Source organism: Octodon degus, unplaced genomic scaffold (assembly GCF_000260255.1).
Source record: "Octodon degus isolate 3935 unplaced genomic scaffold, OctDeg1.0 scaffold00103, whole genome shotgun sequence".
In the NCBI taxonomy this organism is placed as follows: Eukaryota; Metazoa; Chordata; class Mammalia; order Rodentia; family Octodontidae; genus Octodon; species Octodon degus.
Window position 1 is genome coordinate 3,930,298 of NW_004524679.1, and position 27,985 is coordinate 3,958,282.

The 27,985-nt window shown below is 34.8% G+C and overlaps 1 protein-coding gene across 2 annotated transcripts in view; it reads right to left on the reverse strand.

Moving 5' to 3' along the window:
- Positions 1 to 27,985, reverse strand: part of Rps6ka6 (ribosomal protein S6 kinase A6) — a 174,661-nt gene that overhangs the window by 139,001 nt on the left and 7,675 nt on the right. For both annotated transcript variants that reach the window (XM_004638813.2, XM_023723784.1), the window contains exon 2: positions 1,859 to 1,918. In XM_004638813.2, coding sequence (XP_004638870.1) covers positions 1,859 to 1,903 — 45 coding nt within the window. In that variant the 5' untranslated portion in view covers positions 1,904 to 1,918. The remainder of the gene's footprint in view (positions 1 to 1,858; positions 1,919 to 27,985) is intronic.

A 27,985-nucleotide genomic window follows, 5' to 3' on the forward strand; every position in this document is an offset into this window, starting at 1 on the left:
CTCTCTCTCTCTCTCTCTCTCTCTCTCTCTCTCTCTCTCTCAAATAAATAAAAAATTAAAAAAAAACATTAAAAATAAGACATTCTATAGAGTATTTATAGAAATTATAATTATAGAGTTAAAATATAAATCAATATGTCCATATAGTTCAAACCTTCAATAAAATTTTTAATTCCCTTTCATAAATGCAGATAATGTACAATGAGATTCTAGCATGTAGCCCTTGCACAAAGTGACCTAAGACCTTAAGAATCTTTAAAACTAGCTGGAAGTTTCTGAAATACCTTAGATTTAATCTTTTGTTGAAGGTAGAAAATGTATTTATATATTTATTCGCTTCTTTAGTTTCATCCTCTGAGAAGTGTGTGTTCATCTCAGATGCCCATTTCTGGACTGGGTCTTTAAATTTTGGGGCCCTAGTGTTTTTTTTAGTTCTTTATAAGTTCTAGAGAGCAGGCCTTTGTCTGAGTACTTATTTATCATGATTTTTTTCAAATATGTGGGTTTTCTTTTCACTTTGTTGGTAATTTCTTTTGACATGCAAAAACTTCTCAATAAGAGCAGGTCCCAGTTGATAATTCTTTCAAGTGTTTCCCATGCGATTTGATTTTTGTTCATAAACTCTTTGCCTACCCCTATGTCTTCAAGAGTTCCTCCTACTTTCTCTTTCAGGAGATTCAGTGTTTTTGTTTTAATGTTTAGATCTTTAATACATTTTGACTTTACCTTAGTGCATGGTGATAGACCTGGGTTAAGTTTTAGTTTTCCGCATGTAGAGAGCCAGTCTTTTCAGCACCATTTGTTAAAGAGGTCATCTCAGGCTTTCATGGGGAGCACATTGTCCAAGTAATGGCCGTGACTGATCCACATGGCTGACACTGACAAAGGATCTACAATCTGAGGTACAGGATCTCAGGATAAACCCTGAGGGGATTTGACTGACCTTGTCAGATCCAAAAGCTACAACTCTTGTTGCATAGTTCTTGCTTTATCTTGGTCTTAACCATCCAGCAGAAAAGTATAAAAACAAAGTACAAGAAGTAAAGCCATGTTATTATGTTGAGCTGTAGGGGACTCAGGTCAAAATTTCTGACACTGCCAGTCAAGCAGAATATGCAATACTATTATGGATTTGTGGACTCTTTTAGAATATTTTGCTGAGTTAACACACCTATAATATTCAAGTGACAGAACTAAACAAAAAAGGGATATATAAATGAATGTCCATTTTGTATTTGTGTATTCAAAATGGTTAGGATAGATATATAGTTACATTCTCTTAATGAATAGAGGGATTTGTTATAATAGTGTTTGTAAATAGGGTATCATATCTGCATCTCATACAGCAAATAACCACTAGGAAGACAATATGCAATGTGTTAATTATTGAAACTGTCCTACCAATTTGATTTGAAACTGTCTCATTTCTATTTGTCTGTCAATAAAATAATGGGGGAAAAAAGAAAATGGGTTTAAAAAAATAAAAGAAAACGGATTTTAAATTTTCTCATGCTAGACTTAAAGTTCAATATTTCCAAGTTGGATTTATTTCTATCTTAAAGTTTAAGATAACTTTGCTTAGATTAATGCAAAAAGGTTATGTATTTAATTAATCCAATTTTACTGATAAATCAAAATTTAATACATTATACTTAAAATGGCTTAATCTTAAAGAATATGAATTTAATTTCAATGAATTATTGAAATGTTTTCATGTACAGAAATTTCAGACAGGAAAATATGGCCTATACTTTGAATTGCAGGTGATTTATCAATAATTGTATCTACTAATTAGTTACTTGCATTAGTTTTTTAATATGGTAAAAACGATGCTTAATAAGTTAACTTGGGTACTTACAAGGCAGGAATCTGCTTCACCCTCATCCATTGGTTCATCAACCATTTTAAGAACATTTACCTGAAAAACAGTGTTCAAAAGTTGAAGTCAAAAAATATTAAGACAAGAGTAATAACTAAAAAAATATGCAGGCATTTACTTTTATAATCTAACAAGATCCCAATTAGTGAAAAACAAAGGAACACAAAAAATACTTAGAAAAGGAAAACTATTAATATCGTTCAAATATTGCTAGTGAATAACCCTGACTTCTTTAGCTTTATACCTCTCAAATAGATTAATTTAAAATTCATGAGACACTATATAGAAGAATAAACTATAGGCGACATATCTATGTGTCCCAAGGAAGCAAAATCATTTAAATACACAAAGCACAGTTAAATTTATACTTTCTCTTTAACCAATAATTAAAGAAAAAGTAATACTGAGGATATAGATCTAAGATCTCCAAACTATAATTCATGAGCCAAATCTGACCTGCCACCTCTTTCAGCACAAAATATTACTGGAACACAGTCATATCATACACTTATTTGTATACTTTTTATACTGTATACTTATTTTATATTATCTTTGGTTTCTTACACACTATAGTATCTGAATTGAGCAACTGTAACAGAGATCCTATGCCTGCAAGGTTTAAAATATTTATTAATCGGTTATTTACAGAAAAAAAGTCTTACAATCACTGATCTAGATGTTTAAAAGGCATGTAGTAGCAACTTGTATTTTTTTTAAAAAATAATTTTATCACAGAGCATCTATAAGAGTCCATTGTTGGGTGGGTGGGGGACATAAATTAGAACTACTGGTAAGGCCAAAGTAAAGAATAAATCCACTAAGCTTGTTTGTCTCTTAATTATAAACTAAAAAGGTTAGGCAGAAAAATTTTTTAAAAATTTATGTACAGATTCTGTAAACTAAACAGCACTTACTAGTAGTAAGTACACCATTTAAAAAAAAAAAACTCTGACAAGTTTCCTACATTTACTTCCTAACTGTATACCCTCAATTTGTCCTGAGAAAAGGCTGAGACTTATAACTCTCATATAGGCATGAACAAATGTTTGCCGAGAAATCCCACACTGTAGACATAGGGGAAACTAGGTTTTCTAAATTTTTACTTTGTCTTTAGTCAACTCTCAGCAGTAGTACTCTAAGGCAATAAACAAGTCAAGAGAAAACCTACTTGTGTGGTCTGAAAAAACAAGCAAACTGTCATGATTTCTGAAAAAGATAAAAAGAGTGGGGGCAGTAACACTCCAAGGGCAGCCTCAGTAGTACACAACTATTTGACATTTCTTTGAGAGAAATGAGAAACTTCCCTCTCCCCCAAAAAAGAAACAGCACAAAGGACCCATTGGAAACAGGTAATTTAGAAGAAATCACAGGACAGAATGTGAGAAAGGGAACCCCTAATTCTGTGTATGAAACAATACAAGTTTTGATCTCAACTGCAAATGCATATATATGGGATGTAGCTAAAGAAGTGTAACAAAGATTTTGAAAAATCAAATCTAGTCATAACAATCACTCAAGTTTCAGATTATCCTCTTTAATAGCAAGTGCACAGGGTGGAAAATCCAGAGTACTGACAAAAATGCTCTGAAAATTGACTTAATGTTATACCAATTATACAAACATAATTTGGGAGTCTGAATCAAATAAGATAGACTGCTTACTAAAGCAAAATATGCAATGGTACCAATTCCAAGATTATTGTAATGTTCAAATAAATGTCAAAAACTTTGAAACAGTTGCCATCATTATGCCATCTTAGAAAAAAATAAACACACATAAATACAATAATTAAAACTTTCAAAACAGATACAGAAACTATAAAAAGAATCAATTATAATCTAGAATTCAAAATCATAATAAATGATGTTTTTGAAAATACTGGTTAGGTTCAATAAAAGAAAACAGATGGGAGAGAAAATAGTAAACTTGACAATAGAGCAATAAAAATCATCCATTACAAAGAGGGAAAATTATTAAAAAAGAACAAGCTACTATATAATCCAGGAATCCCACTAATGGTCAGAAAAGGGGTAAATAAGAATATATGATAAATATATGAATTTTAAACCTTCTTACACTCAATAACATGGGTGAATCAGAAATACATCAACTTAAATAAAAGAAGCTAAAATTTAAAAGGCTATATAATAGCTGGTTCCACTTGCAAAGCATTCTGGAAAAGGCAAACTAGAAGAGATTACCAGTTGATGAGGTTTAGAGTGCACTACAAAAGAGTTACACTATAGGACCTGTTGGGAGGGCTAAGGGAACTATTATTTTTTCTTGATTGTGGCAGTCTTTACACAGCACTACCCTTTATTTAGCCTCAGAACCATACATGAAGAAGATCAAATTTTAGTGCATGAAATTTTAAACCAATTTTATGAAAATAGGGAATTTTCCATATTTTCAGTTCCATGAGCAATTTCTCTTCTAATAATAGCAATCAAACCAAATAAAGTCACCAGTGATGTTCAGTTTGCTACTACAACCATATGGATCTCTCTGAAGCATGTCTCATGTGAACACTTTCCTATCTGAGTCTTTGACTTCTGTGATATTATGCTTATTTTATTTTACTACAATTTATCTGACTGCTCCTTTTGCACATCCATGAAACACTAACTCCTCAGGAAAAGCATTAGAATCACCTTCTCATTTCATTCTACATTTTTTCCACAGGAACAAATTTACTGATGCAACCCACATTTACTCACAGATTACACTTCTGAGTTCCTGATCCATATATCCAACTGCCTACTTGACATTTCCAATTGTTTATCTCACATGTCTCTCAAAAATGACAAATCCAAAAAGGAATTAGTGATGCTTTCCAAATCTGCTCTTTCTCCACAGTTCCTCATTTCAATAAACTACACAGTATCTTATCATGTTACCTCAAAAGAAAAAAAAGAAGACTATAGGTTAAAAACACTGTAACAGCTTCATCATAAACATTTAACATTTAGCTAACAGTACAGAAAAAAATAAGACAAGAATCCCGATAATGAAATTTTACATTAACTTGACTCAAGATTATCCATAGAAAAAGATATATAAAGAAAACTATTCTCCATTGAAAATGAAAAATTTGTCATTCCTCTGTAACTTAGTGATTACTTCTTACTCATAATATCTTTTGAGTAATTTTTCATTAAATTGTGAATCAAAATGAACTACAAAAGAAATTAATTTTATTCACTCACAAGGATCATTCTAATCTGGAAATCAGCCTTCAAAAACAGAGTATCACATTCTTTCCATTTATTTTCCCTTCAAGGCAGCAGTTTATAAATATGTGAATATTCATTCTTTTAGGGGTCCATAATATTCACTTAGCATTCCTAAAACTTAAATTTTAATTTTCACTCATGTGAAAATAAATATATTTACAGAATTCTATAGGATAATAAACCTTTCTTTCAAAGATAAACATTTTAAATTTGAAAAAAATATGCTCACAAAATAAGCATCAAATGAAGATACTTTCTGTAGTTTCTGGAAAGCTGATCAAACATTTTAAACAATTTTAAAAAATAAACAGACACTATAAAATTCAAATGAACAGACTCTTTACTCAGATACTACTGCAAAATATTATACAATTGTTTTAATTTTATGAGGAAAGAATTAAATCACTTTGAAGTATTTTTTGACACACAGAAAAGCAAAACTGCTTACTGTACACTCACCTGATTATAGAAAATCAAATGGGTCACTTTAAACATATTATCTCACTACCAGTCACACACACACACACACACACACACACACACACACACACAAACGCATCAATGAAAATTAAAATGAGAAAAAAAAAGTTTCCCCTTTAGATCCCTAGAATTAGAGGTGTCATGGAAAAGTGAAATATAATTTCAAGTGGTTCTGAAAATCTTACTACTATCTGGCCATGACTCTATGATATGTATACCTATTTCCTAGCATTTGAACATAAGCATGATGAAAGAAAGTTCAGTTTGCTGGTTAAAAGTATAGTGAATAGAAAAGACACATATAAATAATGAACTTTATAGAAAATATGAGTGAAAAGGCCAGCCAGATAGCTCAGCGGACTAAAGCCCCTGCTTAGGCAGAGCGCAGCAGCACACTGTACTGAGCCCTGCCCCCAGGACAGGCTGAGATGGCTATTAAGACTGGAAGTGGTGGCGCAAACCTGTAATCCCCGCACCTAGAAGGCTGAAAACAGGAGAATCACTATGAGTCTGATCTACATAGTGAGAACCTGTAGACCCTGTACTAAATCCGTTAGAAAAAAAGAAAAAACATGAGTGAAGACTTAAAATGGTGGGATTAGAAACCAGTAAGAAAATACAAGCTCTCTGGGGACTGAAATCAGGACCTCTAGGAAAACAGCTTGGTAAACAGAAAAAAGTAGGTATTTGAGAATCAGGAAGGAGCTGATAGAAAAACTAGAAACTACAGAGAAGCTTGAGAAATGGAGCATAATACAGAGTAAATAATAATACATTCTAGAAAGTTGATCCCAGCTACTACTGGGAAAGGAGCCCTATCTCAACTGAGACACGGCAAACACAGAAAGTCAGGAGCTCCAAGCAAAACAAAAATCTGGGCTGCCATTACTAGCACCAAGTAAAACTCATATAGCTATTGCAAACTACAAAAACAGCATGGAACTTTATTCTAAAAGTGACTCCACATGACAAGATAGAGATGGAAAAGAAATTCAAGGAAGAGTCTTTCATGTTTGAGAGGGTTTAATCAAGAGCCATTTGGGGAAAGGATAAAGTTTGCAATAAAGCCACCAAACAACCACTGACCAACCATAGTTCAGGGTTTCTAGCATCACACTACCATAGTGGCTGAGTGAGAGACAGCAATAAGAGACAGTAACAGGGACAGGACAGGGACACATATTGACCACCTGAGAAGTTTAAGCACAGGCTGGGAAGGACACAGGGGTGTCCCTTACTTGGAGAAAACCAGGCAAATCATGTCTCTTTCAGAAGGGGCTAGATTTGAAAGTGCTGGCATTAAGTCCACAGGTCTGCTTGAACCCCAGCCCCACTACTTACATCTAGCACAGAACTCAGTGGTCTGTTTGCTTTTCAGTCCACCAGTTTGAATATGAGCAGTACTAGACTTGAACAGAGGCACAACCAGAGTGTAGAAAGGGGCCTCTGAAACAGAGGGAACAATGTATAAACACATAGGTCATAAAATCCTAGGCAGAGAAAGTGATGACCTGGGGCCTACAAAAAATAGAGACTAGGAGCTAACAGAGGAACTACAGCCCTAGGGTGGAAATCATTGACCAAACTCACATTGTGGGAAAGACAAGGTAGGATTCAATAGTCACACACAAAAATGTTAGCGTACAAATAACAGGACTTAATAGCTATTATCCTCCTCCATATCTGCTGAATTCCAATACTACCGAATCTAGAAAGAAATCACTCATTCAACAACATGAAGGACTTCTTTTTTTTTTAGCCTCACTTCTTTTCTGTTTCATAGTTGTTGGGAATTTGGGATTTTTATCCTGTGTGTTTTTCTTTTCTTCTTTTTTTTGTGTATTATGAAATTAATCTGGCATTAATTTATTTTTCTTGTTTCTTTTATTTAATTTTATAAATTTTCTTTTACTTCACATAGAATATTTTATCTTTTCTCCTCACCTTTCTTTTCTTTTTTGCAAATTCTACTTTTTTATTTCCCCATTTATCACCCCATCCATATTTACTAGTATAACCATTAAGCCTTATTGATTTTTAGATATGTTATAAACAATATTAGTATAACAATTAAACTCTATTAATGTTTTCACACTTAGTTAATATAACATTGGGTTTAAAAATCCCATACTGGGTCAGAGAGATGTCTCAGTGGAATAAGCGCTTCCTTGGCAAGCACAAGGGCCTGAGTTCAAACCCCGGTTCTGCCAAAAAATAAAATAAAATAAATAAAAATCCCATACTCGTGTACTGTAAATTTGTATGTTAGCGTAATAGTAGCTGGCTGTTCATTTCAGTAGCTGCACTGGGAGATACAGAAAGCAATCTTTATATTTACCCACTTGGTAGGATAAATAGCAAGGTGTGTGCACAAGTGTGAAAGTGTTAAACCAAGATTTTTATCTACATTTATGCTCCTTCTCACAGGTTTTACTTACGTCTACCTGAGCATCATGGGTGATATAATACACCCACACCATTCTTCTGGTAGGTAAACATGTGCTTTACCATATACAATATAGGTATTTTTTCACTTTTCTGGTAGAAGTAGTCAATTCAGTACAATGGCATGCAAAAAAAAAAAAAAAAAACCACCAGATTTCCAAGTTTTGGAGGTCAAAAGTGAATCACTTGTGCATGAAAGATGAAGATGATAATGATGTTGACACTGGCTATGTGAGCCAAAGTTCTTATGACAGTGAAATGGAGCAAAAATTAACTGATACAGATACAGTGAATGCTGACTTCCTTGATTTAATGATGAAGAAAACAGCCATGTGAGTACATATTCAACAAGTCAAAGTGGTACAAAATTGTCATGTACCCAAACGGAAAAACCAAATATTAGAACTAGGTCCAAAAATATAATAAGGAACTTGACAGGAGTAAAACTTATTTGATGGAATACCAGCACTGCCATTCAATGTTGGAAATTGTAACAGAAATGCTACAAGATATAAAATACACAAATGTTGAAATACAAGTAAAATGTTCTGTATGCACAGATAGCCATACTTAAAAATGTATTTATGATGACAAATTACTAGCTGAACTGAAAGCATCCATAGGTCTGCTGTTTTTAGCAGGATTTTTTCAGGGCCACCACAGAAATTTAACACTTATGGAAAAGCAATGGATGTGGGCTTGAAGTTTGTAGAACAATGATGACACTGAGGTCAACTGGTTCCCTACAAAATTCCTGGAAGGCTTGATGACAACACTTCCCTTGAAGAAAGAAAAAGAACTGATAATCTGCCCACTATCTGCTCATTGTTAAGAGACACTTGTTGATAATTGTCAAGCAATTTGCACATCATCTGAATACATGACTACTGATCAACATCTTGCAGCATTTCATTGCTGTTGTACTTTCAGGCAGTATATTTCCAAAGATCCTTCAAAATAAGGCATAAAATGTTATGCCCTTGTGGATGCAAAAGCATATGCTTTCAAACTGGAAATTTATCCTGGAATTCAACCAGCAAGTCGTTATTCATATAGTAATAAGCCAAATGATGTGAGCAGACTTGTTGCTCCCATCTCCCAAACTAATTGGAATGTGACATGAGTTTCCAACTGATGTTAACAGATTTTTTAACTGATTTGTTAACAGAGCACAAATGACCAGCATAGGAAATGTATGCAGTAAGAAAACATAAATTCTAAATGAAATGTTGAAATTTCAAAACAAAGAATTGTATAGGAAAATGTTTGGCTTCATATATGGCAAAAAAAAACCAAACTAGTACTACTGATGTGAACACTGCACCATGGTGGAAATATTCAGAGGGAAACCTTGACAGAACAGAAGTCTGAGATGGTAACTTTCTACAACAAAGCCAAAGGTAGAGGTGATGTTGTTGATGGCTGCTATGCAACAAATATGACTTCACTAGAAACACATATTAGTGGCCAATGGTTATATTTTACTCAATACTAAATGTGTCGTATAGATAGTCTGACACTTCATAAAAATATTAAAAAGTACAAAATATGGAGAAATTGTCTTCCAAGATCAGGCCTGGAACTCATAAGAGATCATTTACAGCAGAGGAAAAACAAAATGTTTCTGCCAAGGGAACTATGCAAAAAAACAGCTGTGGAGCCCAATGGTGAACTCAAAGGTGAACAAGAAGATAGATGCAGCATCACAAAGACCTACTACGACAACAGGAAAACAAAATAAGATGTCAACTGTGTTATACAGGAAAAGGCATGACCAAGTGATTTCTGAAAAGCGCACAGGAAATTCAATGGAGAACCAATAGTTTTTGCGATAAGTGGTACAAGAAAAATTAGAAAATCACATGAAAAAGTAGACGTTAACCAATACTCGTCATACCACAAGCAAAACTTAACTGAAAATGGGTCTAAGGCCTAAAGTAGGGCAAACAACTGAACCCACTTCTAAAACAAAACATATAAGAAAATTTCTGAAACACTGGATTTAGATACAGATTTCATAGATGTAACATTAAAAGCAACATTTGTAGAAGAAAAAACTGGTAAATTGGACCTTTTTTGTATTTTTGAGACAGTCTCACTATGCAGTTCAGGCTGGACTTGAGCTCACTTTGTAGCCCAATACTGTTCGTAGTGCTGACATCATTAAATCACTATTTATTTAAAATCCATGTTTGCCTCCATTAAAAGGCTGTACTGATAAAGTATTCATTTATTCTTACAAAACTAAGCCAGTTGTGGTGGCACACACCTCTAATCCCAGCACTTGAGCAGCTGAAACAGAGGACTGCTGTGAGTTTGAGGACATCCTGGGATACGTTGTGAGTTCAAGGCCAGCCTTAACTACATAGTGAAATCTTGCCTGAAAGAAAGCAAGAAAACACTACAAAAGTGCCCTACACAAGATAAATATAATGAACACTTGGTGATTCTGGCATACATTCTAGAGTCTCTTTTCCATTCATAAAACATAGTATAAAATCGAACATAAATTATTTATATGTACCCATATAAATAAGCTTTCTGTATGTACCCATATACATTTGAAATGAATTTTTTTCTACAGCATTCATTTATCAATGCAGCTACCCCAGGTGAAAGATACTGAATGCAGAGGATTATCAAGTCAGATTTAATGACTTAAGTATTTTTCTGAATTCTTGAATTTCGGCTGTTCTCAATTAATAGGTTTCTTCATTAAATACTCCAAGTCCTTCCCATAATACTGTATTGAAGAAAAAAATAACTGTCATTTGAGGCCTGACATTGATACCACATTTCCCCTCATATGAAATACTTCTTCTTTGTTTTCTCATGTGTTCTTCAGTTTGATCCATTGAGTACTTTGATAATTCCATAAATCTCATCTCTTGTCCAGGTATACTTTTTAGGAACTTTTACTCATATCTGAGTTATGACTTTAAATTGTGTCAGTGAGAAGAGCATAAATATTTTATGTAATAATTTCCCAAGAATCCTCAACATGGAATCTCAAAGTTTTAAATACAGCTATTCTTGACGTTTTTTTTCATTTTTCCCAAAAAACAGTTCTGTATATTTTCATGGGTACATTTCTATGTTCCCTATTGTATTCCACTGATCTAATTGTCTATCCTTCTGCACATACTAGAAGCTTAATTAGTGCAGTGACATGTAACCATTAACAGGGAGTAGAGCCATCCCTTGTCTTTTATTCTTTTCTATTTAAAAATTTTGTAGACCTTCCAGGTCATATACACTTCCATACAACTTTTAGAATAAATTAGTCTGTATCAAGAAAATACGGTTTCTCATATCAGATTTTTTCTTGGCTCTGATTTAAACTAAGTAGACATGGATGTCTACTCAAACTAGGATATTTGACTGCTGAAGTAACAAGCAACTAACAATTTATCTATAGTCACTCTGTGTACCTAATATTGCCTTTATGATGAAGATAGAAATACACAAAGAAAAACTCACGCATGTAAAGCATTCTAACTATGAATTTCAGATGCTCTTCCCATTGATTTGCCTATTTTAAATCTCTTATAAAGATATAATTGGCCTACATATCTGTTTTGAAGACTGCATAAAACTGAATGAGATAATCTATGTATTTAATAGTGCCTCCTACCTAGTAATTTCTCAATAAATGCAGTAACTTCCCCCCCTCTGGAATCAATCTGCATATCATTTTGAATAAAATAATTACATTAAGTGTTAAAACTGTTGCATTTCCTCTTAAAGCTTGCCCCTACCTTCTTCATAGGCAAACCATAATTATTCCTGGTCTTTTTAATTTTTGTTTATGTAAGTAAAATGACATTTGTTATTCAAAACACATCATGATCTTACTTTGGTAACCATGAGGTACATAGGTTATGAAATAGGCTAATTGTATGTCTACCTTTTATCAAAATCAGATAGGTTACTAAAATTTTGGTTTTACTCTTCTGGAATTCCAAATTTCCCAAACTAAACAGCAAGAACATAAAAGACAATTCAAATACCTCCTTTGGCCTTATCAATACCATAAAACAATGATAAGATGAACACACACATACACACACACACACACACACACACACACAAATCACAATACAGAGAAATTGTATTTTCCTACTTGTCAGCTTAGGAATTAATAGCCTTTTTCATGATGAGCAGTAGAAACTACATAACATTTTTTTTTTACTTTGGCCTACAGCTGTGGTTTCTTTACACTGTCTATATGATCCTAAGGGGAATGATGCTCAGTTCCTCTCTAGGTCAGACTGATCTATGAGGGAAGCACTGGTACAGATATTTTTTTAAACTCCCAGTTAATCTAATATACAGTCAGAGTTTAAGCCAATCAGCTTAATGAAACACAAGGCCAAATTTATATTTCAACTATATGTTGAATCTGTATAACAGCTTTGGAAGTATGACCACTTTGACTATATTAGGTCTGCCTAATGTTCTTGGATGAACAAGCTGTAATAGACACCTAAACCTTTTAACCTGTGTTCTCTTTCACCTTCAAACTCCATCCTCCACCTTGTCTGTATATTTACTACTTTATATTTTACCTTATCCTGAACATCAAGAGTTTGTTACTCGATTTTATTTCTCATGCACCATCTCAAATACTTTACACAAATAATACACATATTGACTCTTTCTCTCATACACAAATACCAGAACAATTATTTCAAATGTATAGATACAAGTTAAAATCTAACAGTAAAATCAGCTTCATAAAATGCCATCAGGGCAACTGAAAAAAATATCTATCATGTGGGAAAACCTAATAAAGCTTAGCTCTAAATCTCATTTCCTTCCAACTCTTTTCCCACCAAAGAAAAAAATGACAAGGAAATAAAGCACAAAAGACAAAAACAAGCAATCAGCAAGAACCATAAATAATATTTGGAAATAACATAAATGTATAAACTTTACTTGGCAAATTCTGACAAATTACTATAAGACTTACTTCAAGTTTCCATGCTCTTGCCAAATCTTCAGAACTCTTGCTAAATATAATAAAAGCACTAATTTAAAAAAGCAATTACTGGAAGAGAAAAAAAATCTCTTTTTTTGCATCTGCGTATTTTGGTATAGGGTCTCACAATGCAGATCAGACTCATAGTGATCTTCCTGTTTTCAGCCTCTCCAGCACTGGGATTACACACGTGCTCCACCATGCATGGACTCTGTTGCAGGCTCAGCTCACCACTGGGGCGGGGCCGGCGCAGCATGTGTGACCAGGGATAGAACACTGATCCTTGTGCTTGCCAAAGCAAGAGCTTTGTCTGCTGAGCTATCTCGCCATCCCTGGAAGAGAAATCTTGCTTTCCTCCTCAAAATTATAGATGAGAGAAACTATGACAGGGGAATACTGAAACAATACAGTGAAAGGAAGCAATTGCACATTGTAAGCCTTATTATGGGACGCTGAAGTAGTGATTTAGGTCTCCTGCTGAATTTACCAAGGCATGGAAATTTAGAGACCTTGCTCTAAAAGATCTGACATAATTATTTGCAAACCAGTACTGTTTAAAGCTAGACTTAGTGTAATTGTGAAGGCGTGTTTATGGAGGAGTGACCAGGGCAATTTTAAATTCTCCCCTTGTCTGTTCTATATAAACCTGGCAAAAGCATAGAAGAAATACATATGTTTGTATTTTCTCTTCTGCACTGTAGACAGAAACATTGGTCATTATTTTCAGAATAGCCCTCTACACCTATCGGATGCTCACTATTTAAGATGAATATGGCTAAAACAAGAACAAACTAAAGCCCCTGGAGAAACCATAGAAAATTTATTACTAATAATTGCAGTAACTTTAAGAAATAAATATTTGAAGTATGCTAAGCATGACAAAAATATGGAGAATATAGTACTGTTTAAGATAGTACTACAGATGAGAAAAGTTCAATTTGGTTTTCATCCTCCCTATGCTTCAAAGATCTATTTATTTATACATTAGTATAGTAGCTAGTAGAGACTTATAATGGCAAGCACACAATAAAAACCTATAGATTTTAATAAATTCTTGCCACCATATTACTAATCTTAGTTGCTTATTTTCTTTCCTCATACATTAGTGATTCCCTAACATCTAATTACTTACTAAATTATAGCTAGTTTACTTCCATCATGTCTTCCCCATCAGTCATTTTTCTACTCGTGCCCTAGTTCAAAAATGTCATTACTATCTCAACTAACATAATAGCCTCCCAGCTGATATTTATTACCTTTAGTGTTTCCAGTATTTCAATCTATCCTCCACATTACTATAAATTATTTTTAAAGCACATATCTGATGACATTCATCTTTAAAAACATTCAGTGGCTCCCATTAATGAAAAAAAAGTACCCTCAGACTAGCTTTAAAAATTTTACAGTATTTATGTATACTAATAATGAACTCAAGAAGGAAAAAGTTAGGAAAACAATATCATTCACAACAGCAACATTACAAACAAAGGATTTAACCTACTTAGGGAAGTGAAAAACCTCCACAATGAAAACTTTTAACATTTGAAAATAGAGGTCCAACAGGACATCAGAAAAATGAAAAGATGTCCTTTGTTCCTAGAAAAGTATAACCAATACTGTGAAAATGGCCATAGGACCAAAGGTGTACACAAATTTAACACAATCTCAATTAAAATATCTACACCATTCCCCACAGAACTAGAAAAAAGAATTCTAAAAGCCATACAGAACTAGAAGATACACAATAAAAGAAATATTGTGCAAGAAGAGTAAAGCAGGAAGCTTCACAATACATGACTTCAAGTTATTCCACAAACCAACAGTGAGAAAAAAAATAAACATGGTATTGACATAAAAAATGGATCAATATGCATCAATAAAACAAAACATAGGATATAGAAACATGCTCAGATACATTCAGCTATCTGATCTTTGATAAAGAAGCAAGACAGCCTATTCAACAAATGGTGCTGGGAAAACTGGACAAGATAATCAGACAGACAGACACATAAAGAAGATTAAAGCTGGACCCATATCTCTCACGATGTACTAAAGTAAAACAAAAACTGATCAAAGTTCAAAACATCAAAGGAGAAATAATGAAACAACTGGAAGATAAAATAGGTAAATCACTTAAAGTCATAGGCATACACAAGGATTTTTTTAAGAGAACTCTAATTTCATAAGAAATATCAGCATGCATCAACAAATAGAATTATGTCAAGTTGAGAAGTTTCAGCAAAGGAAAATATCAGCAAAATGAAGAGACAGTCTACAGAATACAAAAAACACTTTTGCCAACTACTCAGAAAAAAGACTAATGTCTACAGTGTGTAAAGAACATAAAAAATAGACCCCCCAAAGTAAAAGAGCCAGTCAAAAAACATAGCCAAGTAGAACTTGGAAGAAATACAAATAGCCAATAAATATATGGAAAAAAGTGTTCTACATCTTTAGTCACTACAGAAAGGAAAAGCAAACCAAAACCGAGATTTCATTTTACACCACAAAGAATGGCAACCATCAAGAAATCTACGGAAAACAAATGTTGACATGGCTAAAGGGGAAAGGAAATCTTCTACATTGTTGGTAAGAATTTATGTTACTTCAATCAACATGGAAATCAGTATATGGATTTCTCAAATAAAAAAATTAGAATGCCATTTGACATAGCATTACCCTTGTAGTTATCTTCCAAAAATAGCTAAAGACATCATCATATTACAGCAACACATGCCCTCTAATGTTTATAGCAGCACAATTCAAGATAGAAAATCCTTAATGCAGCCCGTATGGCCATCAACAAATGAGTATGTGGTAGACCAGTGAAGGAGAATTCAGAGCTAATTGCCTCCTCTGTGAGCACAAATGAGAAATGACAGCACACTGCAGGTTACAGGGAAAAGGCATGTACTAAAAGATAATGGTCATATACTAATGGTAACGGAGGACAGATGAATCTTGTAATACTCTAACTGCCTGTACTCATGTTTGAGTGAATAAAAGCAGGATGAGCCAGACATTCAGTATTCCTCTGCCTACTAGATATAAGAGCCCTCTGATTGACTGTATGCTAACCTGACTTTGGGAATGTTTGTCTTTCTTCCCCATTTGTGCCTGGATCAGAGTGCCAAAGAAGGACTAGGTCCCTACAAGTGGCACCCACGTAGGAGAAAAACAAAAGGGGCTACTTCCTCACATGTGACACCTAAGCAGAGACCTGGGACTGGGGTAGGCCAGTTTGCTCTGGGGAATCCTGAACAAGAACTTATCCCAAGAGTGGCCAGGTCACAAGTGGTACCCAAACAGAGACTCCAGGGCTGAGGAAAGTACCCAGGATCTGGAAAAATCTGAGCAGAGACTTGAAAAACCTGTAGTGGGAAAAAGTGCCTGACTAGAGAAGTACTGCCCAGAGCAGAAAGTGTAGTAAGTGATGTGGAGCTCCACAGTAAAAGAAAAGGAAAGGAAATGTGAAAAACAGGGCACAGGGCAATAGTGCAAAAGAAAGTAAATGCAGGCTGGGGAGATAGCTCAGTCATAAGCACCTACCTAGCAAGCATAAGGTCCCAAGTTAAATCCCTTGACCAGCATGCTGTGCCAGCCCCAGAACCCAAGGCCCACCATGCTGGCCAAAGAACTGGGTGTGGTGGCGCACATCTGTAATGTCAGGAATCAGGAGGTTAAGACAGGAACAGGAGGATCGATGCAAGTAGAACAGCCTGTGGGCTACAAAAAGTGAGCAAATGGCCACCCCTAATGGTGTAGTGAGACCCTGTCTCAAAAAAAAAAAAAAAGAAAAAAAGAAAAAAGAAATGAGAATGTGCCTGGAGAACTTTCAGACAGTGAGAAGTGAGCAAAACAAAGGAAAAATAAAAGCAGCCAAGTTAAAAGGCAAAAGAAAGTGCGCGCACACAGAAAACTTTCTTAGTCAAGGTAAAAAGGCAAAAACAAAAAGCAAAAGTAAAACAGTGATCACACAAAGAATATATTCTCAGCTAGAGGAAAAAGGCAAAAGAAACATTAAAAAAAAAGGAGTGTGTGCAGAAAACTCGGCCAGAGAAATGGGGAAAAATTCAGAATTAGAATGAAAACAGTGTCAGTAGCCACAATAATGAGGCTGTCAAGTGATAGCTAATATAAACAAAGTCAGGCTGCTTCAAAACTAATAAGGAAATTAAGGAAAAACATTTCCAGGGAATTTGTATCAAGTAAAGTGAGTGTATGGAAATCCACTCACACTGCATCAAAGCTCAGGGACATCTAAGGACACTGGAAGGTATGACCCCACTCCCTACTGCAAGCACACAATCGGATACAGTTATGTAACCATCACTTTGCACAGATAACACACATACACTTGTTATGGCACATAATGTATGAATGCAAATATATCAATCTGTATAAGAATTATACAATAAAGACACAGAAGGTTCCTATAGGCTGTCTTGTGCTCTTCTCCATATTGTCTGCTATTGCTGATGTCCTGCACATATGTATTTTGTCACCTGGGGAAATCATCTACAAAAATCTCCCTTGAGCCCCCCAATGGGCCAACAAACCATGTCAGTATTGTTAATATTAAGAGTTTTAATATTTATAGGGAACTGATGGATTCACAGGGAATGAGGGATGGTCTCAACCTGTTGCAATTAAAGGAAAGTATCAGTACTGTTGAGATTAAAGGAAAATATTTTTAGGGAACTCGTGTGTCAAAGGAAACAGTGTGTCAATATTGGTAAAATTAAGGCTTTGAAACATTTTTAGGAGATTTAGTGTATCAATTAAGGGAAAGTGTGTCAGTCACTGAGATTAAGAGAAAATATTTTAGGGTATTAGTGTGTTAATTAAGGGAAAATGAGTATGTTAGTACTGCTGAAATTAAGAGAAAATATTTTCAGGGACTGATAGAAACTGGTGGACATTGTCACAGGGAATAAAAGGCTTTGCCACGGGAAATAATAGGAAGTCCCGACCTGTGTAAGTGATGTTAAAATTAATGGAAAACATTTGCAAGGACAGAATGTATTTTATTGAAAGAAATTCCCTTGAGCTTATATGGTGCATCATGGCGATAGTGTGTTGTTTGCTGCCAATTCCCAGCAGCAGTTTACTCTTCTTTTTGTTGACATTGAACAGACAGACATGCAGCATGAGTTACATAGAGCTCTACAGACAGTTCCAAGTAGTTCCTGTAGTTATTTGGGAACCCTGCTGGTGTAGGGGCAGGTTTTGTTTGTATCACTGCAGAAAGGGGGTAAATGGCTTGGATACCCACAGATGAGTATGTCTTCACTCTCCTCACCAGTGAGAGTGTTCTCCCAGAGGACAACTGAAGAAAACTATCCAGGAGGCAGAAAAACTTGCCCATCACTGAGACCTGCCTGCTGAGGGACTATGAATGGTTCCTTTGGGGGTGTCCCTAATTGCAGTTCACAATTATGATCCCAAGCAGCCAGAACAGTCCTCACCCAGTACCACTTATGGAAGTTAGGGATACTTTTTTAGAGGGCCACGAGACAGGATTGTGCTCCTTGAAGAGAGCTAGTACAGACACACTGCACCATGGATATTGGTTTACTTTCAGAGGCTAGGCCTCAAGATAAATTATAGAATGGTTGCAATTTCATACTTCCCATAGGGATGAATAATAGCGATTGATATTCAGAGGTTGTTATTCTAAAAAGAAAAAGGAGGAGATGTGGGAGGCCAGTTAAGGAGAATTGAGGCCTGATTAACCTCAGTAAGCACAAATGAGAAATGATGGCATGCTGCAGGATCAAGGGCCAAGTCAATACAGCTGAGATTAGGCTGTTTACCTGGGCATGTACTGATAGATAATGGAAAGCAAATAATCCTTTTGTTACTTTAATTGCTTGTACCCGTTTTGAGAGAATAAAAGCAGGTTGAGTCAGATGCTCAGGGCTCCTCTGCCTACTAGAGGCTAGAGCCCCCTGCCTGCCTACTAAACTGACTCTGTGCCTGTTGGTCTTTTATCCTCATTAGCCCCTGGGTCAGGGTGACAAATTGGCAAAAATAGGTTCATACAAGTGGCACCTCGGTGGGGAAAGACAAGAATGGGCTGATTCTGCACAGTTATTGCCTGAGCAAGGATCTGAAACCAGCATAGACAAATTTACTACAGGGACTCCTGAAAAAGGACTTAGCCCAGGGCAAGCTAATTCACTACAAGAATAGATAAAGAAAATGTGTTATTTATATACAGTAGAATACTACTTGGTTTCAAAGAAGGATGATAAATGCAAGATATTTATAGGAAAATTGTTACATTTGGAAAAGAGATGAAATATATGAGTCATACAAGCTTAAATGCCACATGCTACTTTCATTTGCATAAGGTAAACTATGAATACAGAAAAAAATAAAAGTTTGACACAAGGAAATGAACAGATGTTTTTCCACCAGGAAGGAATTCAAGAGACTGAGGGTGAAGCTGGGGAAAAAGAAGTAAAAATATTTAAGATGTGTCATGTAAAAGTACCAAATACTCACTATTAATATAAACATTATATGCCATAAATATGAACTAAAATAATATTAACAACAATAATGATAACAGGCAAAGGATCTGAAGATAGAAAGTGAGAGGTGGGTGGGGATGGGAAAGGAGAAAAAAGAATAAATATACATTATGTACATGTAACTACCTCCTAATATGAATGTAAACTTCATGTGTCAAAACACACTGATAAAATAAAAAGTTTTTAAAGGGATAGGTGTGGTGGTACAGACCTATAATCCCAATAATTGGGCAGCTTAGGCATGATTGGCATAAGTTTGAGGCCAACCTAGGCTACAGTAAGTTCAAAGCCAGGCTAAACTACATACCAAGACCCTGTCTCAAAAAATGAAATAAAATAACAAAACACATAAATTAACAAAATAAAAGTCTACACAATGTGGTTGCAGCCTAAATTTAACATATTTCTTAGCTCATCTCACATCACTATATTCATATCACAAAATTACACAGTATTTTCATAAAATGTGGTGAATGGTTATATTTTAAAATTTTAGTACAGTTATTCACTTCTTAGCCTTTTGGCTAAGATCAAGTGCAAAGTTCAACTACACTTAAAGACACATTACCGTTAATCCACTTCAAAAGATTTCCCATTGCTTAAAATACATTTATCCCACCAGGGAGATAGCTCAGTGGCATAAGCACCTGCCTGGCAAACACAAGGTCCTGAGTTCAATCCCTGCAATTGCAAAAACAAACAAACAAAAATTTGTAAAATACATTCATCCTATCACTCTTGTCACTTGCTGAAGCAGTGCTAGAAATCTAAGTATCTTTAGCTGTGCTCTTGTCACTACCTCAGTGGCTTGAATAGACTCAAAACATTTACCTCTCATGGCCATTTTGATCTGAGGGAAGTTGCATGGTGCCAAATGTTATAAATACGTTCATGAAAACAAACCGTAATATTTTTGACAGAAATTTACTAAAACATAAACTACAAATTGTTTGAGAAAATAATAAGAACAATGGCATAAATATGTTTGAAGTGAGGAGGAATGCTTTAATGCAGCGTAATGGCAATCTGTCTTTTACTGTAATTTTTAAATAGGAGCCTTCATGAATTTTTAATCATACCTTGTAGATTCTAGTAATATCAGATCCCTCATTTCCAAAACACTTCTCTTCTTTGAGATATATTGTCCCCTATTCACAAAAAAAATGTTTCTTTCATCCTTTGTGAAAAATTACCACTTTATAATGCTCATTACAAATCCCACCTCCTTCAAAAGTCATAAACAAATTCATTCCTGAAATACCACCACCATCCCCCACTGTTGATTATCTTGCATCTTTTATAATAATTTTGACACCTCCCTGTGATGTCCATCTGAAATTAAACATGTGCAGATAAGATGCTCTATTCTGGTGTATCTGGAGGGAATTCATATTACACTATTTCGTTCTGTACTATCTGAACTGAAAAGGCCTTTAATAAATGTTAATAAATTCTTCCTGTAATAAGAGTTCCAAATAAAAAATTAAATGTCAATAAAACACCTTTCTGGCTATTTATAATTATGAAATTACTTGTCTCTTTTTATCCCTAACAGTGTTCCTAAATATAGCCCTTTATTTTATCCTCAATCACCCTGTGATTACAATTTTTCATTGACAGCTTCATTATATTAAAATGAAGGAATCATATTTGCAAAGAAAGTCTTAAGAAAAACTTCTCATAGTAGAGAAGTCTGGAACAACACTCATAACTGTGTAACTCTCACAGTTTTTAATGTAATTAACAATAAGCCAGTTTACTGAGAAAAGAAACTATTTTATGCTAGAGATCTATTATGCAAAGGCACTGTGTTTAGTATACTAAACCTAAGACTGCATTTCTCTTACATAACAATTTTTGAAAATGGCATTTATCTCATAGTCAGGTGAAGAAACTGAGGCTCAGAGAGCTTAAGTAAAATACACAGAGCTAGAATGAGATTGGAAAGGTACTGCAACAGATTTATCAGTCACTGAAGTGCTTTCTTCTATTAATATCTGGTCTCATAAAACTTAAAACATGCAGGTTTTGCCAAACTGCAATATAGTTAATATTACAGTTTAGCTCTATAATGTCCCTAAAATTCTTTTCTGCTCAAAGGTGGGGCTTTGGAAGTGACTGGATGACATGGATACTGTAGATGCCTTGTGGTTTGGAGTCCGGGCCCAGTTAGAGGCTGACTCGGAAGGGCACCTCTAATCTCTCCTTCCTGACTGCCATGACTTGATCAGTTTGCAACCATCCAGGCCATTGCACCATACTATTTCTGTGTTTTAAGTCTGTTGAACACAGATTCAGTCGTCTGAAGCTGAGAAAGTAACTTATAGCTATTATCCTGGTTAAAGTTTTTAAGTTTGTAGTTTTGATCTCAAACTGCTTTTTATCTATGAAGTATTATTCGTTATTCTCAAAACTAACTTTCTTGAAAGCATTATTGTTAAAACTAATATAAGGTATCAGGTTTTTTGTTTTTTAAGCAGAATTAAAATAATAAAAAAAAATCAGAAATGATACAGAATTTCACTGAACAAGACAGGAATTCAACAATGGTTGTTATATTGCATATGGTTGTCTTCGAATTAGTTGTTCACATTACCAGATATAGGCATGCAAAATTGGACAAAAAATTAAGAAGAAAAAAATTTAAGCATTAACTGCTCCTTGTAACAGTCCAGGCCAAATCAGCAAGACAATTATCCCAGCTATCCTGTGTATATATTTTCCCTTCCTACTTTCTTTCTTCTCTCCATTCCCTTATCCCAATTATTCCTTCCTTGTGAGCAGTTTCTTTCCCTTTCACAGTATTTCAATATATGATCTGTGTTTTGAAATCCTATAATCAGCATTCCCATAAGTAACCAAGCATTGTCACACAAAAAAACCTAAGTGCACAAACTGTAACTATGATTGTATTCACTCATAAAATACTTACATTATTCAGTGCCTCATTTCTCTGAGTACACACACTTAACTCTTGAGTAAGTACTATATCTCTATTTCTAATAAATCTTCTCATGTGTCTTTCACTGATGTGTCCTAAAAAATCTTTTTCTGGTATAGGAGTCAACAAACCTACTAATTTGTTTTATTTATTATTATTATTATTATTTTTATTATTATTATTATTTTGCTTCGAATGTCTTCAGGGCAGGTTTGGCTGGCTTGAGTTGTGGGGATGGAACCATAGTAAACTGAGCCTGACTGCTTGGTTGAAGCAGCCACTTAAAGAACTGAGCTAAGGGGCAGGCCTCCCTAATTTGTTTTAAAGGAGCAGGTTAAGTTCCTTATTTCAGCCTTGGGAAACCTTAGGTACAGTCTGGTGACATTTATCTTGGCAACCACAAAGCTGTTTAAAAGAACATATGTACACTTTGGAGATCTTAACTTTGATTTGGGACTTGACTACTAAGACAGCCATGACTGGCTGAAAGATTGGTTCTCTGATTATACTTTATGTTTCAAAATGTTTTATATGCTCAGGAAATTATAATAGAAAACCCAAGGAAAAAAAGACTACCTTTTATCTCTCCTTCTTGATTGCCATGATTTGCTCAGCTTGCAACCATGCAGGCCATCCCACCATACTATTTCTGTGTTTAAGTCTGGTGAACACAGAAAACATTTAAGGAAAAAAAATTAGCTATCCTTCAGGAAAAAAGGACTATGTAGAGCAAATAAAGAATTAAAAAAAAACAGGGAGCCAAAATTCAAAGATCTAATCCAAAATTTGGCATCTGAGATAAATACACACTTCTCAGATGAAGAAATACAAATGGCAAATAAATATATGAAAAAATGTCAACATCATTGATTATTAGAGAAATGCAAACTAAAAAATTGAGATTCCATCTCACCTCAGAAAGAATGGTAATTATCAATAAGTCAACCAATAACAAGTGCTAGAGGGGTTTTGGGGAAAGAGGAACCCTTCTCCACTGTCAATGTGAGTGTAAACTGGTACAACCACTATCCAAATCAGTGTGAAGATTCCTCAAAAATACATGATTAGAGCTCCCATTCAACTAAGTTATTCTTCTCCTATTTTCCAAAAAAACTGAAAACATCATACCACAGTGATATATGTGTACCCATGATTATAGCAGCACAATTTGTTATTACTAAAACTTAGATACAACCCATATGCCCATCAACTGAGGAATGGATGTAGTATTTTTATACAATGGAGTATTACTCAGCTATGAAAAAGGATTAACTCAAGACTTTTATTGGTAAATGAATGTAACTACAGAGTATACTCACAAATGAAGCAGACACACATGTGTAAACATGATATTGTATTGTGTAAAAGCCTGGAAGTGTACATAAAATCTGAAAGGTACAATAATACTATGAAAGAAAATGAAAGTGTTCAAAGGGATAACAACTGGGATGAGGAAAATGAGAAAAGAAAGAAGGTAAAAAGAAACATGTATGTATATATACAGGATACCTTGGATAATTTTACAGCTGATTTTTACTGGTCTATTGAAAGGAGAACTTAATGGGGTTTTTTTTCTCTCTCGTTTTTAAGATTTTATAATTTTTTGACCAAACTTGCATGCTCATATCTGGTCATCTGAACAACTAATATGAAGATAAGTTTATACAACATAACAACCACTGTTGAATTCCTATCAAATTATTTAGTGAAATTATGTATTGTTTCTATTTTTTTTTTTTTACTATTTTCTATTTTCTTTAAATTTTTTTAAATTAAACATACTGTCCCCAATGCAATACTGACACAACTGACCTTCTGGGTGTTCAACAAGAAAGGCTTTGAGATCAAAGTTAGATAAGTAAATGGTCTAAGATGACAGTGAATATTTTTGCCTAGGCCCTCCAAAGGTCAACAAGGACCCAGAACTCAAGAATTCTCTACAGGGTCCTACAACTCTGGTGAGTCATGCAACCTCCCAAGCAGGGAGATTGATGGACCCCAGAGGACTAGAGTCAACCAGTAGGCATTATGGTAAGAGGAAGGTCACTAAAGATGGAAATGTTCCTATGATTACAAGGGAAGCCGTGTGGCTTAGCAAAGACCATGACTCATCTTGGCAGATGATGCAGATGGTAGAGGAAAAATAGAAAAATCTAAGAAATTCTGAACATGGCATCAAAAGTAATGAGAGCAACATTAATTTTGATTAACACATGTCTCACCTTGACTTGGTCTTAAACTCTCAAAGAGAAAGTATGCCCAAAACAATAAAGAGAAATCATAATATCAATTTGAAAGCTTGCCTTTAATTATACAAAAGAAGGAACAGCTAACTACCACACTAGATTACAACAAAAAACACTTTTGATTTAATTATAAGACCCTGACATGTTTGTTACTGACGGGAGAACAAGAACTGGAATAAAATGGGGAGCCTCAAATGGTACCTAATGACTCTGTGGTACAAAACCTATAGCTTGGTTCCCTATAGGGTGAATAGGAATATGTATATTAGGGTCCAAGAATGCTGGGTTAAAACCACAGATCAACCAGCTATCTTCCCAGTCTTAAGACAATGATGAACCAGATCAGTTTTTCTCTGGTACAAACATCTTGGCACAATCTTTGTTTAGCTTATGAGTGAGACAGTTAGCCAGTAAAAGGGCCTGAGATAGAGTGGGGTCATCAGTAATACTGAAAATTAAGAGCAGACAGTGAATTAGAACTTTGGACAAAGAATTAACTTTCTCAGGTACCATCACGTGCAGCCGCACCGTGCTAAGATCCTGAAAGGAGGTACAACCTACTGAGATGCTGAATTTTGAGGAAATGATAATACAAATTAACCAGCTTCTTTGAAGATTCAAGTTTACTTTAATCACTGTGCGAAAGAACTGGACTGGAGAAACCAAGTCTCAGATGGTCATTTTAACTTCACTTTTTGGTACATATTTGTTATACATATTGATCACTTTCATCATAGGAAATTTGCACATGTACATATTGTATCTTGATACAATACTTTTCACCATTCCCCTCCCCAATTTATAAAAACTTTGTTCCCACTTTTCCTTTATTGCTTCTTCCTTTCCCTTCCTTCCCTTCTCCCTGTCCCTCCCTTGCTCTTCTTCATATCTGAACATGTTCTTCCTATTTCTCAATACCTCTCCTCAGTTATGCTCCCAATTTATGCTTTAGGGCTCTTACACAACAAAACAATGTGACATTAAAATTGTCTGTTCAATTTATTTCAGTTAAGAATATAGTCTTGAGGTGCATCCATTTGCCTACAAATGACTCAAGTTTCCCATTCTTTATGCCAGAGTAGTACTCGACTGTATATAAATATCATATGTTTTTTATCCATTTGTTTTTTGATAGGCATATAGGGGTTTCCCAAGATTTAGCTGCTATAAATTGTGCCTTATAAACATGAGTGCACAGGTATCACTGGGGTATAATACTTTCAACTCTTGAAGACACCCAGGAGAGGAACAGCTGAGCAAATGGAACCCTTAGTTTTAGCTTTTTGAGGAGTCTCCACATTGATTTCCATAGTTGTTGCAACAGTTTTCACTTTTGACAGCAATAAGAAAGGGTCCCTAAAAGCCTGGCCAACATTTGTTATTGGTTCATTTCTTAATCATAGCCATTCTTCCTGAAATGCAATGGAATTTTAGTGTTATTTAATTTGCATTTCTAGAATGATCAGTGACTTTGAGTTAGGACAGGTAAAATCCTTAAAGATGTAGGCACAGGCAAAGACTTTATGAACAAAATCCTAACTTCACAGGAAATATAAGCAAGAATCAACAACTGGGATCACTCAAATTAAAAGCATTTACACAGGAAAAGGAACCAACAACAGAGTGAATGGACAATCACAAAATGAGAAAACAAATTTACCAACTACTCTTCAAAGGACTAACATATAAAATATATAAAAACTCAAAAAAGTCAGATCCCCAAATTTAAAAACCAACCCAAAAATAGGCATCTTAAATGAATAAACATTTCTCAGATGAAGATCAAACAGGAAATAAATACATTTTAAAAAAATTCAACATCACTGATCACTCGACGAACAGATTATTTTAAATCCATAGCCAGCCAGATGGGTGACCAGAATACCTGAGCCTATCTTTTCCCAAAATGTTTCTGTTTTATAAGTCATAGATAAGCCAAAGTTAATGTTGTCAGCCATATACCCTTAATACATGCCCTGCTTCCATACTGATCAACATTTGCTAAGCAGTTACACAGAAGTATCTCGGTTCATGAACTTAATTTATTTTACAATTCTGGAAAAGATAATCACATCTGTGTTCATGTGGGAAAGATGGCCACAGTTGTGTTCACCACCCAATGCAAAGTTATCAAATAAAAACAAAAATTTTCCAAATACAGAAAAAAAGTTCACAAAAAAAAGTGTTCATAAATTGAAGTACCATTGTACTTGTAACCTTATTGGTTGATTATAGTTTGACCCATATCATACCCACATTATGACTCTGCTGTATAATTACCCCTGACAAAGAGCCTTGGTGGCAACCTACACAGGAATCCCCCTGTCTTTAGAAGACATCTCTCCATAAACTTTTCCTATTTTTACTCTGTATTGTTCCTTGGAATTAATTATTTTATTTCAAGGGACATGAACTGGCCACATGTGACATCCTGCAGATTGGGAGTTGCATTTACCCTATATCAACAGGCCTTTCAGACATAATGCAGCGCATTGAATCTCTTGCTTCCTACACACATTGAGGGTATCCCATTATAAAAGTCAGAAGTAAAAATGAAGAGAAAAGCTATTCTACAAACCAAATAGACATTCTAACAGCAGCACAAGATGGAACCTGTACCATTACCAAAACAGAGTGTTTTGTGTACATTCCTGACAACTCTGAAAGTGCATCCTCTGCATTTCATGATCCATGCTCACATATCAATGCTGTGTCAGTCTGTTCCATAAGGTTTAATGACTTGCTAGCATCCTGGTTCCCTGGAAAAACCTGGTGGGAAGAAAGTTCTCATTTTTCTAGCTATGATATTGTGCATTGGTATTTTTTTGTGTTGTATGATTCATTCTTGTAGTACTCTAATGTCTCCTACATCCTTTCCCTCTTTTTCAGACTATCAAAAATAATGGTTCTTCAACAGAAAAAAAATCAATATTCCCAAATCTCCTTTAAATCAGTCAGATGAGACTTTCAGTCTCTGGCTAGTCCCTCCTCAGCCCGAAGCAGTTACTGAAGAGGGATCCTCACCTTCTGTACTCCTTTAAGAATACAGGACTGAATGTTTAATATTTCCAGATTCTAACCCGTATTCAAAACAAATGCTCTGGTAAAAATAGTAATTAGGAATGTGTTTAGGGCAGCAGAATTCTGGGTCAGAGTAAGCTTTGTTTCACCTGTTGCAGATTTTTGAGATGATTAAAGCCATCATTTTTAATTTTTTTTTTTTTTTTTTTTTTTTTTTTTT